This window comes from Patella vulgata, chromosome 1 (genome assembly GCF_932274485.2).
Source record: "Patella vulgata chromosome 1, xgPatVulg1.2, whole genome shotgun sequence".
NCBI lineage: Eukaryota > Metazoa > Mollusca > Gastropoda > Patellidae > Patella > Patella vulgata.
The window spans coordinates 67,294,416-67,309,728 of NC_065879.2; the positions used below are offsets into that span (position 1 = coordinate 67,294,416).

General features: G+C 37.7%; 1 protein-coding gene across 1 annotated transcript in view; it reads left to right on the forward strand.

The window, feature by feature from the left end:
* The first annotated feature begins 1,505 nt into the window (after positions 1-1,505).
* LOC126820554 (uncharacterized) overlaps positions 1,506-15,313 on the forward strand; it is a 56,411-nt gene continuing 42,603 nt past the window's right edge. Inside the window, exon 1 of the mRNA XM_050548587.2 lies at positions 1,506-1,785. Coding sequence (XP_050404544.2) covers positions 1,783-1,785 — 3 coding nt within the window. The 5' untranslated portion in view covers positions 1,506-1,782. The remainder of the gene's footprint in view (positions 1,786-15,313) is intronic.

Genomic DNA, 15,313 nt, shown 5'->3' on the forward strand with positions numbered 1-15,313 from the left:
ATTTTGTTTAGATATTGTGTTGAGATAACGCGAAGTTACTGACTGATCAATTAGTCTGTGTGAATTGTGGGGAAGTATAATATTGGAATGATACCATGTGGTTCAAGTGTTATAACGAAATGAAATGGGTTTTAGCGTCCTGTTGTTCTGCTCCGACGGAGCTAAAGAAGGTGGGCATACGTCAAGCATTGTGCTATAATGTTAGATCGGATTCCAACTGCCAAGGGATCTTTTACGTGCATGCCAATGTGTACACGGGATCTCGGTTTTTCGTCCCATCCGGACGATAATACGTAGCCTCTTGCCAGAACATTCAGGTTAGCGAGCCAACATCTTAGTCACTGAGTCACTACGGCTCGTAAGTGTTATAACTTTTTGGAAAACGACTGTCTGATACAATCACAATTCTTGTGATTACAGAAAGTTTGCTTACGTTAATGTATTCCACAATGAACAAGTAAACGAAACGAAATTACAATCTACTATTCATTAGTTTTAGAATGAACGGGATAAAAAGTTCACAAATGGAGATAATATTTGTATATTTAGAATTAGTGTTTAAGACATTTCCTCTGCAATATTACATTATTGGTTACTGAGAAATAGGCCATAATAATTGTGTCCCCAAAGATTTTCTAAATATACTGACATACATCTGGCGAGAAAATAAGGGCAATTAAATCATAATTTAAATAGAATACATTATACAGTTACTATCAGGTTAACTGTCGTTGTGATTCTTGTAGTTAAAGGCCCAATATGCCCGAATAAATGCTACACATTGAGCCAAAGACCATCAAAACCACTTTTAATAAAAAAGGCCACAATATTTTGGTCCATAATCTATTCAAACCGAATATAACTAAGTGAAGTTATGGCCATTTGTAGCTTCCGTTGAATTCAAGCGGCCCCCGGTGTATGTTTTAAATAAATATAGGAATAACAATTCTGCTGTCCTATTTGTACCAGCCAGGCCATTCTTCGCAAATGATTTCTTAAGAGTACGATAAACTGTATTCATTGTTTTGACTCAAACTGTGTGTGAAATAGCTTTATTTAACGTCCGATCGAAAACTAAAAAGCTTTAACACTTTTGATATCTCCTAGAATGGGTTTTACTGAGAAATTAAGATTGCATTCGTCTTACCTGACGATGTATCTTTAAAAAAATACAAAAAAAAAAAAAAACGATAAACAGAATAATTAAATAACTTGGTCTAATCTCATGCAACCCCAGATTTGATATTGTATGGCTTTACCTGACCCTACATGTTTTATCATTATTTATGAAATGGAGATATTGTGCTAGGTTTATTAACGACTAGTATTTATAATCTCCCCTTACCTACACCAAATAAACAGCAAACCTAATAATTAAACAACTTGGCCTAATCTCATGCATACCCACAATTTCTTATTATAGTTCTTCAACTAGACCTACAACTTTATCGTACGACAATTAAAGACTTTTCTACTACACAACACTACTTCTCTCCGCCATTTATAAACAACTTGGTAACTAAGCAAGCCAAATGTAAAGAAAAGAAAAAGGTCTGTGGATTTATAGAGCAGTGATATCTATTTATATTATCGCCATTAGAGACAAGATTTAAAACTTGAAAATTATTTCTAGACGATCAGTGTATTAACAAATACGATATTAAGTCGGACATTGTGATATAAAACTTTTTAGAGGATCACAAATTTTCTTTTTATAATCTCACAAAATTTTCCAGACAAGTTTTGACAGAGTTTGGTTTGAACTTTATCTCAGCAACCGCAATGGTAAGTTATCATGTTAATCTTTTAACTGGGTTTTAATCTGACATAGTGGATTATTGGTTGGAACAATCTCTCTTAATCATGATGATTAAAGTCTTAAAGAAGAGAGAGGGGACAAAGCGGATAATTGAAATCCAATAATCGTCCATAATCTCTCATATGAAGTGTGTACTGTGTATTTCAAGTTTCAAGTATTAAATACCATTGAACCAATTTATAAATTAATATGAACCATTGGTCACGAAATGGGAAGGGATGGTGGATGGGAGAGTGGGGCAGAAGTTTAGGTTCAAAACTTCTATATGGGTAAGGCCATAGTACTTGTACACAGAAATGCGTCCTGGTTACAAGCTGCAGTTAATTGTGCAGTTAATAATGTACTCAATAAATAAATGTTAGACCCGGGTCCTGTTTCACGAAATTGTAACTAATGATAAAATCCAAATTTTAGTATATATTTAAATTTTGATTGGCTACGCACTAAAATCAATCTAATATTGACCAATCAAATTACTTAAATTTGGATTTTATCTTAGTTAAAATTTCGTGAAACAGGCCCCAGGTCTCTGTCTAAGATCACAGTGTCATGATAATTATAAGCAATACCAAAGCCTGTGTTTGAGATGTGATAATATAGAGTATGTATTACTGATCCACCCACATACACCCACACCACCCCACCCCGTAACCACACACCCCAAAAAATATTTGATTTAACAAATACATAGCTTATGTAAGATAAATCACAATGTTTCAATTAATGAACTAATGAATGAATGTCGACGTAAAAATATTTTATTTACAGTTTATTCCTTATGCCTTAAACAAACGGATGAATGAATAGTTGGTAAAGTTAATGCATGTTTAGAAAAGGAATAAATGATTAATACAAATAACACAGCTATATTTACTGTGACTTAATTAGAAAGATGACCTTTGCTAAATTATTTATTTATTTAATTAAGATTCTATAAGAAGATACGGTCATATGAAAAAAAATGAAGTAGCTGATTTTTCAGTTGAATTATCGCTCTATTTATATATAAGTTGTGGTGAGTGTTGCGCACGAGGCAGGGTATGATGTTTCTCTGCATATTAAACAGTATTTTATATACTTTCATCAGATTTTTATATCTGATTTTATTAAGACCACTCGCCTACTTGGTGTTAACTTTTATCGATGGCAATTTGTTTGATGTACTTTAGTATTCATAATAACACAACTTTATGGTTTTACCATGTTTCAATTAATAAAGCTGTGTACTTTTAAATGTTAAGAAGGTCCCGTGTATACATTGGAATGCACGTAAAAGATCCCTTGGCAGTTGGAATTCGATATAAGAGTAGGCGATAGTGCCGCTGCCCGGGCAAAATTTCCCTAATAGCACACTGTGTGGCGTATGCCCGTCTTCATTAGCCCAGGTTAGGAGCAGAACAGTAGGACGCTAAACTCCATTTCATTTCATTTCATTTCATTTTAAATGTTAAGAATATTGATATATTAATCCTGCTACAATAACATATTATATCACAGAGAGAGAAAGAGGGTGTTAAAACGTCACACGACTCTAACTATATATATGATATATATGGGAGGGGGGGGGGCGTACCTCCCAGTGCCGCCGAGTAATATTAGGCTGTGTGGAACATGCGAGAGTCAATTTGTAGCATATCTGACCCACATTATATGTTTAACATTGGTTGAGCCTTATGATTATGATTATAATGTTGAAAACCGCATTGAAACCGTGTGAGTTTTTGGTATTTGCGAGGGGACGCGAAAACTCAAAACCATGACGCAAAGCTTGTCATTGCCCCCCTCTCACTTAGCCCCTATACGTATATTATTATATCGGTTGAATGGGACTGTACACTGTACACGTTAGCGTAAATTTAAAAGAGAATTTGGCAGAAGAAATTGTGATCCCTGTGGCCCGTTTGGCTCTCCCAGTAAAATAACGACACAGAATGGAATTAACCATGACATTAACAGTTAATTTGTGACCCGACCTTTAAATCGCGAGATTGTCGTATCACTTTAAGCCAAATCAATACTCAATCAGAATGTTAATAAAAAATATATACCCGTGACCGATTGAATGAATTTGTATTGCAGAATGAAATTCTATACATACTATACTATACATGCTATTGTGTTTAATATTTTATGTCCCCAATATCAAAGATTTACTGAATAAAAAGATCAATAAAAATTGCATGGTGTTACAATCAACATGTTTTCCTTTCCTGGTGTAAATATTTTAAAAAGCCAACATGAAAGAAATGTAATTTAATGTATAGTCAAAACAATAGGCCCTATCAATGTAATTTTGAGACTAGATGTTTATTTTGTTCTAGTCAATATCGATAGATCCTGAGAGAGAGAGAGAGAGAGAGAGAGGGGGGGGGGTAACGTCCACTCATCACATACTAGGTCAATTCGGGACTAACATATGGTTCAATTTATTTCAATAATTCGCTAAGGCATAGGGTTATGTAGCAGTGGTAGGAAACCGGAGGACCCGGAGAAAACCCACGAGAATGGACAGGCGACCCTACCCCTTGTCACGTACAAGCGTGGAATAGAAACCACGCCACTTGACTCAATGACAGGCCGTATGATCAAACGCGCACGCGTTAACCATTCGGCCACCCAACCCCCAGTCAATATTGGATTGCAGACATACTAACAGGTTATTTTTCGTGGGCGCCAATGTATAAACGGGTGAATCGAGGGCTATTTGAAATAATGTAATTTTACTACCGTTATTTTCAAAAATTATTATCATTATTGCATTGTTCGAAGTCAAACAGCGTTTGGAAAACAATGCTCTTTTAGAGCATGAACGTACGTTTCGATTCGTTATCCCGTGCACTTAAAAAACACTTAACAGTTGGAATTCGAAATACAAGTATTCCGTATTTGCCGAACTAGTCCGGGGAAAAAAATTTCGCATTGGACGCTACATGGTGTATGCCAGTCTTTATTAGCCCAGTCGGCGCAGAAAAGTTGGACGTTAAACACCATTTCATTTCATTTAATCCAGTAGTTAATGATATGAAATTCACTGGTAAAAACCCCATTATAAATAAATCCTATTAATTAGGCACTGCTTGACTTAGTTATTTGTTCCCGTCTTCATTACCCAGTCGGAGCAGAACAGTACGACATTAAACCCCTTTTCACTTCACTAGTTATTTGTTAACCAACAAGAACCTGGTATAATAGAATCTACTATATGTAATCTGCTTGAAGCGATTGAATCCCTCATAGTCTGCCGCTTCATTTCTTAAGAGCGTTAAAAGAGAGAATGAAACCAGACAGTTTTAATGATGTACTTGTATATAACTTCTATGCTTCTAAGTGCAAGTCAATCGCGTGGCTTTTATTTGATTAACTATGTCACTTGCTCCAAGAAAATAAATGACAATGTTGGGGGGTTTCTGTGTGGAGTATTTCACCACAATATTCCCAGTCGATGGTTAAAGGAGCTAAATCTGTATTCTGTGGCACCTAGAAATTAAAGTTACAATTTCATATTTTCTAAGAAAGTCAAATCATCATTATTTCTATGTCTTTTGCTCAATAGGTTGTCAACTCACTATTATACGATCATAGGTTATCTTTTTCACACTTAGAAAATAACAACATCAATGTTTTCTGTGATTGGAATTATTAAAGTAATTGAACATTTTAACAAAAGGTACAATTTTATGGATACATAATTACTTAGTTTAATACTAAGCGACGTTTAAATTGACCAATAAGTCGTGTTCACAATGTCGAAGACTGTGGATGATATTGAGTTAGAGATTTGCCCCCTTTAAGTATTGGGGATCACGGCGGTCTTGGAAATGTCTCTTTGGTATGACCAAACGACTTTCTGTTGTAAAGAGGTGTTACCGCGTGATTAATTAGCTCATCTATTATATACACATTAAAACAATAATATTGAAACGCATGGCAGAAGATCAGGTGCTTGAGTAGCTGCAATTTTTAGCCGTGATAATTCTTATCTACGGCTGCAATTGATACACTATTCGAGGCTTTGAGCAAGTAAAATTAGGTTCAATTGCAAAATGTTCAACACATATAATCACAGTTTGCATGGAAATAAGTAATTATGTTACAAATAGTGAAGAGTGGAACACTGAAATCATAATCTTATCTTAACGAACAGTTTTTCTGTATTTTCGAGTGACATGACACCCCGTGATTCTGGTTCAGCAGACATTTTAAACTGAACAGAAATTTCGCATAATAGTTGGGTTTAATCAAATCATAATAATTATACGGTAAGATTTCACCTTTATTTCAATGGGAATTGGTTTATTATATGTGAAGCCATGTACAGTACAGTTTGGGGTCGGTGTTATTAGCAATTAAGGGAGTTATAGGCCAGTAACTTTTTTGTTGTCAATTGGCTACAAAACTTGCTCAAGGGGAGGTCTTAGGACGGTCCACTACTGTGGCTGGAGCAAGACGGAAGACATCAGTAGGTAGTGGAACCATTTCTAGTGCTTGAGGGGCAGGACTAGACACTCGCCATGCCAGACCCTCCGTTCTGACATGAAAAAACCGCGCCAGAAAATCCCGAGGAACGTTCTCGACTGACCCCGGGACCGAACCCGAGACGTTAGCTATCCAGCGTCTTACTCTCGGTAATATTTGCTTGACTGCTATTATCACTGAGAGGGATGACATCGGGGCGAGTTAATTAGCTCTCAATATTAACTTTTTTCTTCTGCATATTAAATTCTAAAACAATTATTAAGAAAATAAATAAAGATGTTGGAGTATATCTGGATACAAAATATTTCCTATTTATGTAAATGGCCGGGTACATAAAATGTGTAAAGGGGTACCAATTCTTCCAGGACCGGTTTGGTTTGTGTTGTTACTACGACCTATGTAAACAAGTCGCGTATTATCGACGCCATGTGATGTGGCGTCACACGTAAACACGTTGACCTGTTAGTCCAGTCAAAGTATGAATTGATCTAAAACAAATAACAACATAAGGTTTCTTGGTATCGTTGTGTTGGTGGGATCATCCTCTACAACATACCCAAAGTTATCTGATATTCGGGGCGAGGAAAGGGCATAATTTACATAAATTCAAAATGGCCGCCAAATGTACCTTCCAAGTCTCATAACTCCTTTAATATGGAATTTTCACCTTATAAAATTATTAGAAATAGAAACATGACCCTTGCGAGTTAAAATATCTAGTCATCACGTCTTATTTTGACGTTAAATGATGTCAGCATACACTTTTCCAAAAAATGACTGAGCCCTCCTTCCTGCATCAATGACAAGGGGAAACCACGCTGGAAAATCTCGATGAACTTTCTCGACCAATGAAGGGATCGACCTCCAGGCTAGCGAGCCAGCGCTTTACCCACTTACCCACAGTGATCCCCAACACAGCGTACTGATTCAGGCAGCGAATGTAAAGGTTTCAAATATTGAGAAGGAGCAAGAAAGAATTCGAACTTGAATAAGGTAATCTCTAACTTCTTCCAAGGAGCTCAGCCATGTCTTTGAAAAGTGTATGCTGATATCATGCAACGTCAAAATAAGACGTGATGCCGTCATGAGGTTCATTTATGATAATTTCTAACTTGATATTCTTACTCGCAGTGATCATGTTTCTAACTGTAATAAATTTATAAGCTAAGAAGTCAATATTAAAGAAGTTATGAGACCCCAAAGGTACATTTGGTGGCCATTTTGAATTTATTCAAATTAGACTCTTTCCCAGGACCGAAAATCAGAGAACTTTGGATGTAGAGGATGATCCCACTAACACCGACTGTTGCAATTTGTTCTACGTTGCACCAAATTTAACGTAGATTGATTGGACTATATAGTAAACGCGACCCTGTACAGGGTTAGAAGAAGGCTTTCACGTTACCGCTGTGAAACAGATTATCTCTGTCAGAGTTATTTCATTTCATTTCAGTCGCTTAAACATACATTATGCAACAGCTAAATCTGCCTATTGCAGGTCTTCTATTAGGCCTTAAATGTTATCTAAATTATGAAATAGGCATTAGTTAACTTACCAAGACCATAAACATCGGATGTCTGCGATATTTAGAAGATTCAAACTCGTTTCCTGGTGGATGCGGTTACCATAAAAGTGGATAATCGAGACTTTGTTTATTTTCCTAACAATGGTTAACGACGATCGAGGCTAGCCTATAATTCTATCGCTAATATCTAGACTCAAAGTGAAGTAATTTAACTGAAATTTTCAACATATTCTCCTTTCATTATCTATTCTTAACTATTATAGCGAGAACTAACAGTTCTTTATCTAATCTCACCTAATGCCACTTTAAGATTTGTTCAAGTGATTGTAGTACAGAAACGTCAGAAATTGACAGCTAATATTATGACCCGTATTTTCATTTAATGTATTTGACGTGATTCGCCCTGACATCAAACAACTTGTTGGTCTTCGTTTTAACCAAACGCATCAAACGTTGACTGATGATGAGTTCACGATTTATAGATGGAGATGAGCTTTATGATTGCCTGAATATTTTTGATATTCTGTGATGTCAGTACAGGAAGACATTAGTGCAGTAATCAGAAAAATGGCCCAGATTAAAAGATTACGTGCACCTTTAGGTTCCTGGAATTATATGTATTTATCCTGTTAGTTTAATTGCACCCAATTCATAACTCTTACTTGATTAAAACAGGGCTGCTTCCGCGTTTTCTTATTTTTAGATAGTTGATTTATACAATTTAGATTTAGCATGCGATTGTCGCCAGGGTTACGTTTTTCGTTTCGCTTTGATTACTAATAACACTTTGCCATGGCCGTTGCAAATAATTATTAAATTGAGCGAACAATACTAATTTGAACTCCTTTGTCAAATCTGATTTTTACATTGTCATAAAGATTAGAAACCGTGTGCGGCCCAGATCTCCAAATGCCAAATTTTTTGCAAGTGGAATACACTTTGTTTTTTTTTTTAAACTAAATTTAGACTTAAGCATAACAAAAAAACAAAATTCTGGACAGCAAAGTATACACAGAAATGGTAGCTATGTGGAATTTGAATACTGTATTATTAATGTCTCGAATTCACCCAGAAAATATTGTAATGGGGACGGCCGGTAGGGTGGATGGGTGGCGCGGTCCTATCTGAAACGGTTACGTCTCTTTCAAAGGAAAGTAACCCACTTAACGAATACGGTCTTTATTACGATATTACGTCACTTTCTAAAACTGGGTGGAAGAGCGGCACAGGGAAAAGAAATGAAATGGAGTCGAACGTCCTACTTTTCTTTACCTACTGGGCTAATGAACACTGGCGTACCCAATACAGTGTGCCACGAGGGAATTTTTCCCGGACAGTGACGCTACGGCCTACTCTTATATCGAATTCCAACTGTCAAGAGTTCTCTTACGTACACGCCAACGTGTACACAGGACCGCGGTTTACCGTCCAATCTGAACAACTAGTCGCTGTTCTTGCCTCCGCCCCGCACCACCGAAAGGAATGCTTCTGACATTCGAACCCATTTAGTGTGAACTCAATTGTTGACGAGATAACCTATTTGGTTCAGGTGGTTTGATTCTGGTAATTCCGACGTGAACCAAGTCTCGACAATCTAGCACCCTAACCTTTAGCGACATGAAGGACGTTAATAGGTAGGTTAATCGAAACTACTAGCCAGTAAGCACACGGATTATTTTCAAACAGTGATGAATGGTCGATGTCAATTAGTGTAAAGGGTAAAACAACTGATTGCCCCTGAGACCCAACTATCTTACTTTAACGACTACGTAACAACCGACAAATTACACGGTACAACACCTTTGTTTATGTGTGTTTGGGAGTGATATCGCAGAAAAGCTGCGCATATTATAGTTTGTATTCTTTTATAAAGCTGCATTTCCTTTAGTACGGATCCGGTCCGGCTCCGGTCCGGGAGTAGACATAGTACACGGCAGGTTGTGTATCCTTATACTTATATGCGGTTATTCAAGCGTAGGGGCCTCTTTTTAACATGGCACCGGCATTGTCAAGGTTCGTAAAAGAAGAAAAAACATTAAAATTGGCTGAAGCATACATACCGGACACGGTTCAGCATGCGTTTCTGTACCGAACGCTACATGGTCCGTTTCGAAAAACCGTACCGGACGCCGCATATAGAACCGTATCCACACCCGCACATAAGGAAACACTCTTACTATGAAAGTGTTTTTTTCCGTATCCGCAACCGGACCGGATCCGTACTAAAGGAAATGCAGCTTTAGTCTGACAAAATCTACTGTGATTGGTTTAAACAATTAATGCCAAAGATAAAGCATCTCTCCAGATCTAGCAAACGTTCAGCAAGGTGTTGGCATGGCACCTCTTGTCACCACAAGTGACTATTGGGCTTGGGGCGGCGTGTAATACATCCGCGGTATCCTTTCTACTCCACTAATCCTTTGGTCAATTCACGGGGTGTTCGCTAATTTGAATTATCTGCCCTTGATGACTTCATTGACCAGTTAGGTTGTTTGTACGAACCAATCAAAAAACAGATTACATACCACTCTGGTTCACCACAATACAGCAAATTATGAAAGACTTTGCAAGAAAAAATTTATTATCAAAGAAGTGACATGCACACAAAAAGTTGTTCTAAAGTATTTTTACAAAGTTTGCAACAATTTTTCGGCGACTTTAGTTTCAACAAAATACAAGTTACCTCCCTTCTCCCAAGAGCTTTATATTTATGGAAATTTTTGATTGGTCGATAAAATAGCACAATTAAGGGCGGATAATTTGACTATACGTCTCCCAGATTGGGCTTCTCTACTTTCTATATATACCAAAATCGCCATACCTTTATTGGAAATAACCACCCGATAAATACTTTTGTGGGAATGTATCTTTAAACGTTGGTACACTGGGACTGTGAACAAATAATAATGCTTATGCACCAAATATTTCAAATAACCGAAAATCCTAGCAGTGGCTTACTGGGAGTATTTTAGGACAAACAAATAATACCTGTGTCTACGGGTACTTGGCCCCGCAAAAGTAGGAATTTTTCTTGGGGTTCGTGGAGTAAGATTCGATAGACTTAATTGAACAATTAAATGATTCTTGCATTTATAACGTTTGTCAAGTCATTTTAAATAGAATAAAGTGTGTATAATCTATTTCCTAGCATTACTTGCCTAATTACTGAGTAATTGTAAATATCGAATTTTCAGAAAACCACGCCAAGATCGACTTATAGGATTTGGGAAAGTAGAAAATATGTTTAGGATGGGTTAACCATAAACACGTGTATTTTTGCTTACGGCCTACATGTTTTAACGTCTTTATGTCAACGTGGATTGACCTTTTCGTCCCAAATTGTGCGTATAATCTATTTTGAATACCCCCAATAGACAACTCACAAATCATTCGAAAATCATGTTTTTACCAACTGCCGACGATTTCTAAAGCACTAATGCCTAACTTTAAATTGGGCAATTACTTTTCTAATATAAAAATCACCTGGGGAAATCTTGCTTTGGAGTAAAATTGATAGTTCAAAACATTAAATTTCCCAAGGGTTTTATTATTCTATTCTATTTTCACCAGTTGAAATAAAGAGTTTAAAAAGAAAAGGGTCCGTAATGACATTCTTTTACTCACACCGCCACGTACCGTTGCTCCCTGAAGTTAATCTATGAATAGACCTTAAAGCTATTTTCCCACTATCACGATTCGCGCTACGATTGATCTCGTGGTTTTAATCGTGTGGTAATAGTGGTGATCCTATCAGGTCGTATCATCGTATCATATATTGAGGTCAGTCGTAGCAATCGTGTTGGTCGTATCGAAACGTATCTGAACGTTTCTGCACCTACCAGACCGTGGACTCATTAGGGACAACCCTACCGTAACATATCGCACGGCAGCGGAAACCTAGCATTACTACACGAATTAATCGTATCATGTTACAACTGCTATTGTGTTGGAACTATTATTTTACACCAGAATTTATTTTATGTTTCAAATTCTTTTACTAGGAAAGACAAGTAATTCTTGCTTTTTTTTTTAACCGAAATCAGCAATTGAAGTATTAACTTTCAAGATTTGATGTGCAAATATCTCACCCTGTTGATGTTAAGGATTATACATGTCCTGCAAGAAACAAATTATGTTTAAACGATCGCGCTAAGCCTCTTTGATTCGGGAGAAAACAAAGTCTTGAATAGTGTTGGTCTCATGTGTTATTTCTGTTAGTGATGAGACGGGTTTTACATGATTATGTTTCACGTCAGTAGGCTTAACGGAAGTCAGTTTGTTTGTTAAGTTTTTGAGCAGCGGGGGGTCAACGAGTAAGGTTCTCGCTCGCTGAGTTCCCGCGTTCGATTACTTTGTTGGTAGGGAAAGTTTCCTTAGGATTCTCTGGGGTGTTTCTCCTTGTCAGTGGTGCAGATTGGCAAGTAATGGCCTCTAGTCGTTCGAGGAGGAGAAGAAAAACCCTGGCGGGCACACTGAGAATTCGATATAAGAGTAGGACGTGGTGCCGCTGTCGGGGCAAATTTCCTCATAGCAGACTGCGTGGCCTATATCAGTCTTCATAAGCCCAGGCTGTGCAGAACAGTAGGACGTTAAACCCCAGTTCATTTCGTTTATTAAAGATTAGTTTAGTTTTCAGTCTAAGCTGTCGAATATTGAACACAAAACCACGTATATCGCCAATGGAAACAGGGTGCCATGTGATTCCAATTCCTATGTGGGCTGTATAAATAACACTCGGGATTTTTCAAGCCCGAATCTCACTTGCCCGGGGGAGACATCTGCGGGTTGTACATATTGTCGTATCCAAATTCAATTAAATAGACGTTTATCATAGCGTTCTCTTTAATCTACCATAGTACACGGAGGTAAAGCAACCATGTTTATCATTCTCGATTATCAGACTGAATCTGTTCGTTTTCCACAAGGACCAAAGTCATTTACCGTTAACATCAATTCATAATTTCCTTTCAGTCCGATATAACACAATCTCCCTTTTTTGTAGTATTTGACGTATTTAAGGGATGTGCTCATTTAATGAACGATTGATAGTTTAAATCTGAAGACGAGTATATATGTAACTTTGGAAATATACGATATACCAAACGTTAACCTCCATACGATTGAAGTATTGTGAAGGCGAGATGTTATACTAAATTCTTTTGCCGAGGTGTTGAGCCACCAAGTGGCTATTCCAATGTATACTGCTAAAAGAACATGTACGTGCACTAGCAATTCTTTGCCAACCGAGCAGCCAGCTTGTCATAACAAAACTTGGAACCTGGCTTTAAAACCACAAGGCTTTTTTGGTCCATATTCTCCTTAAAATATTGGGGAGAGAAAATGGCGACGAGTTATAGTTAAACATTTATTACATCTACATAACGCGTCCTTTTGGAAAAACTCTCAACCTCTCTGGCATGCCTTCTGCATCTCTAAATTCCACCCCGCGCTTGAAGTCGATAAGGAATGCGGTCATTATTACAACTGAAAAAAAAATCCGATATTTTAGTTTTAAAATATCTAATTTTTGTTAGGTCAACTTGATGCTTGTTTCACTTCATTTATTGCGATGTTTACAATAATTACTTTATAGCCCCGTGACGTCAGTACAAACAGAGCAATATCCTCGACAACAGATAATCAAGTTTTCAGAACAGGGTAATTTGATTTGATTACAGAGAGTTGCCATATAAGAATTGTATGACATGCTGTAGAAGATTTCTACAGCGTGGTACCAGACACATAATACTGAGTCTCTACACATTGCTGTCTTATCAATGGAGGAATACCTTTTGTTAATTAAAAACGAAAGGACAAGTCCTTTGATAAAAGACCGTGAAGATATTTAACTTGAGTCAGTCTGTGATATTGTTGGTCAGTATATAGGCTCCCTGAAAATCGTTTGTGATGATGAATAGATGTAATAAATACCACAAATGGTACCCGATTTATAATTCATTCTAACCCATAACTTGATGTTGGCTGTACGGCAATACACACTGGCATGTATGTAAATAGATACTTGAAATTTTGCAGTTAGAAGACTACCGGCCATATTCTCACGTTGTTCACGTTTGAACCTAAGCCCGTAAATCAAATGAAAAGTTTGATCTTTTCTTTAAATCCCTTCACGACAAATACTGATATATCAACATACATTTACCTATAGCACATAAAAAATTATAAATTTTATCATGAAAAATTTTATTTGGATTTATTTCTGAAGATCGCTTAAGCAACAGTGCTTTATTTTCTGATATGAAAAACTCCTCGCAGTGTTTCGTTTGATGAGCTATAATCCCACGAAAAGGATGTCTCGAGCCATTACTGGTAGCAGTTAGTAAGACATTTTGATGCAATGACGAATATCCGAAATTTACTCTGAGACTAAATTTCATTTCTATGGTGAGCTTTTTTTTGTCAGTCCTTGACATATATACTATTCAAAAAAAGTAGGGGATATTTGATTTTTAAGTGTTATTAAAGTCACCTAATGAAACTGACGAAGAAACAAATGACAAAATGAAATGAAGTTCACATTCATCGATTTATTCCAAATGATCGTTAGACTAAGTAAGGCACAGACTGACCATTATAAGGGTAAAATGATACCCGGGGTCAAACAACAAAGTTACCACAGCATCACAACCAAGTCAGTAACGGGTAAATCCTCCTCTGTTTGCCAAACAAGCATTGATCCGACGTGACATACTCCAAATGAGACGTCTAAGGTCATTTTGGTCCAGATTGTCCCATTCCTGTTGCAACGCAGAAGCAAGTTCTTGGACATTGGCAGGACGTTGTTGACGTTGACGTAACCTCTGTCCAAGCATGTCCCAGACATGCTCGATGGGGGAGAGGTCGGGACTCAGTGCTGGCCAAGGTAATGTGGTGATGTTCTGTTGTTGGAGGTAACCTGTAACGATCCTGGCCCTGTGACATCTAGCGTTGTCAACCTGGAAGATGAAACGGCGGCCATGACGTCGTGCGAACGGCACAACATGGACTGCCAAGATGTTGTCCCGGTAGTACTTGCCTGTAACACGCCCTGCAACAACATGTAAAGCCGTTCTTCCAGCAACAGTGATGCCTCCCCACACCATAACAGAACCACCCCCAAATCGATCATGTCTGATGACGTTAACGTCTTGGAAACGCTCGTTTCGACGACGCCACACCCTCCTACGTCTGTCCAAAAAATCAACAGTGAACCTTGACTCATCTGAAAACATCACATTGCTCCAGCGTCGATTATCCCAGTGTTGACGATCCCTACACCAACGACGTCTTGCCTGAATGTGATGATCTCTCAAACAAGGGATCACGCGAGGACGTCGGGCGCGAAGGTGACCCCTATGCAGTCGATTCCGAATCGTCTGGCCACTCACTCTCACACCAGTGTCTGTTTGAAGACGAGCGCTGATCTGATTTGCTGTGATGACACGATTTCTCAAGGCCAAGGTACGGATAAATCGATCCTGGGCTTGAGTTG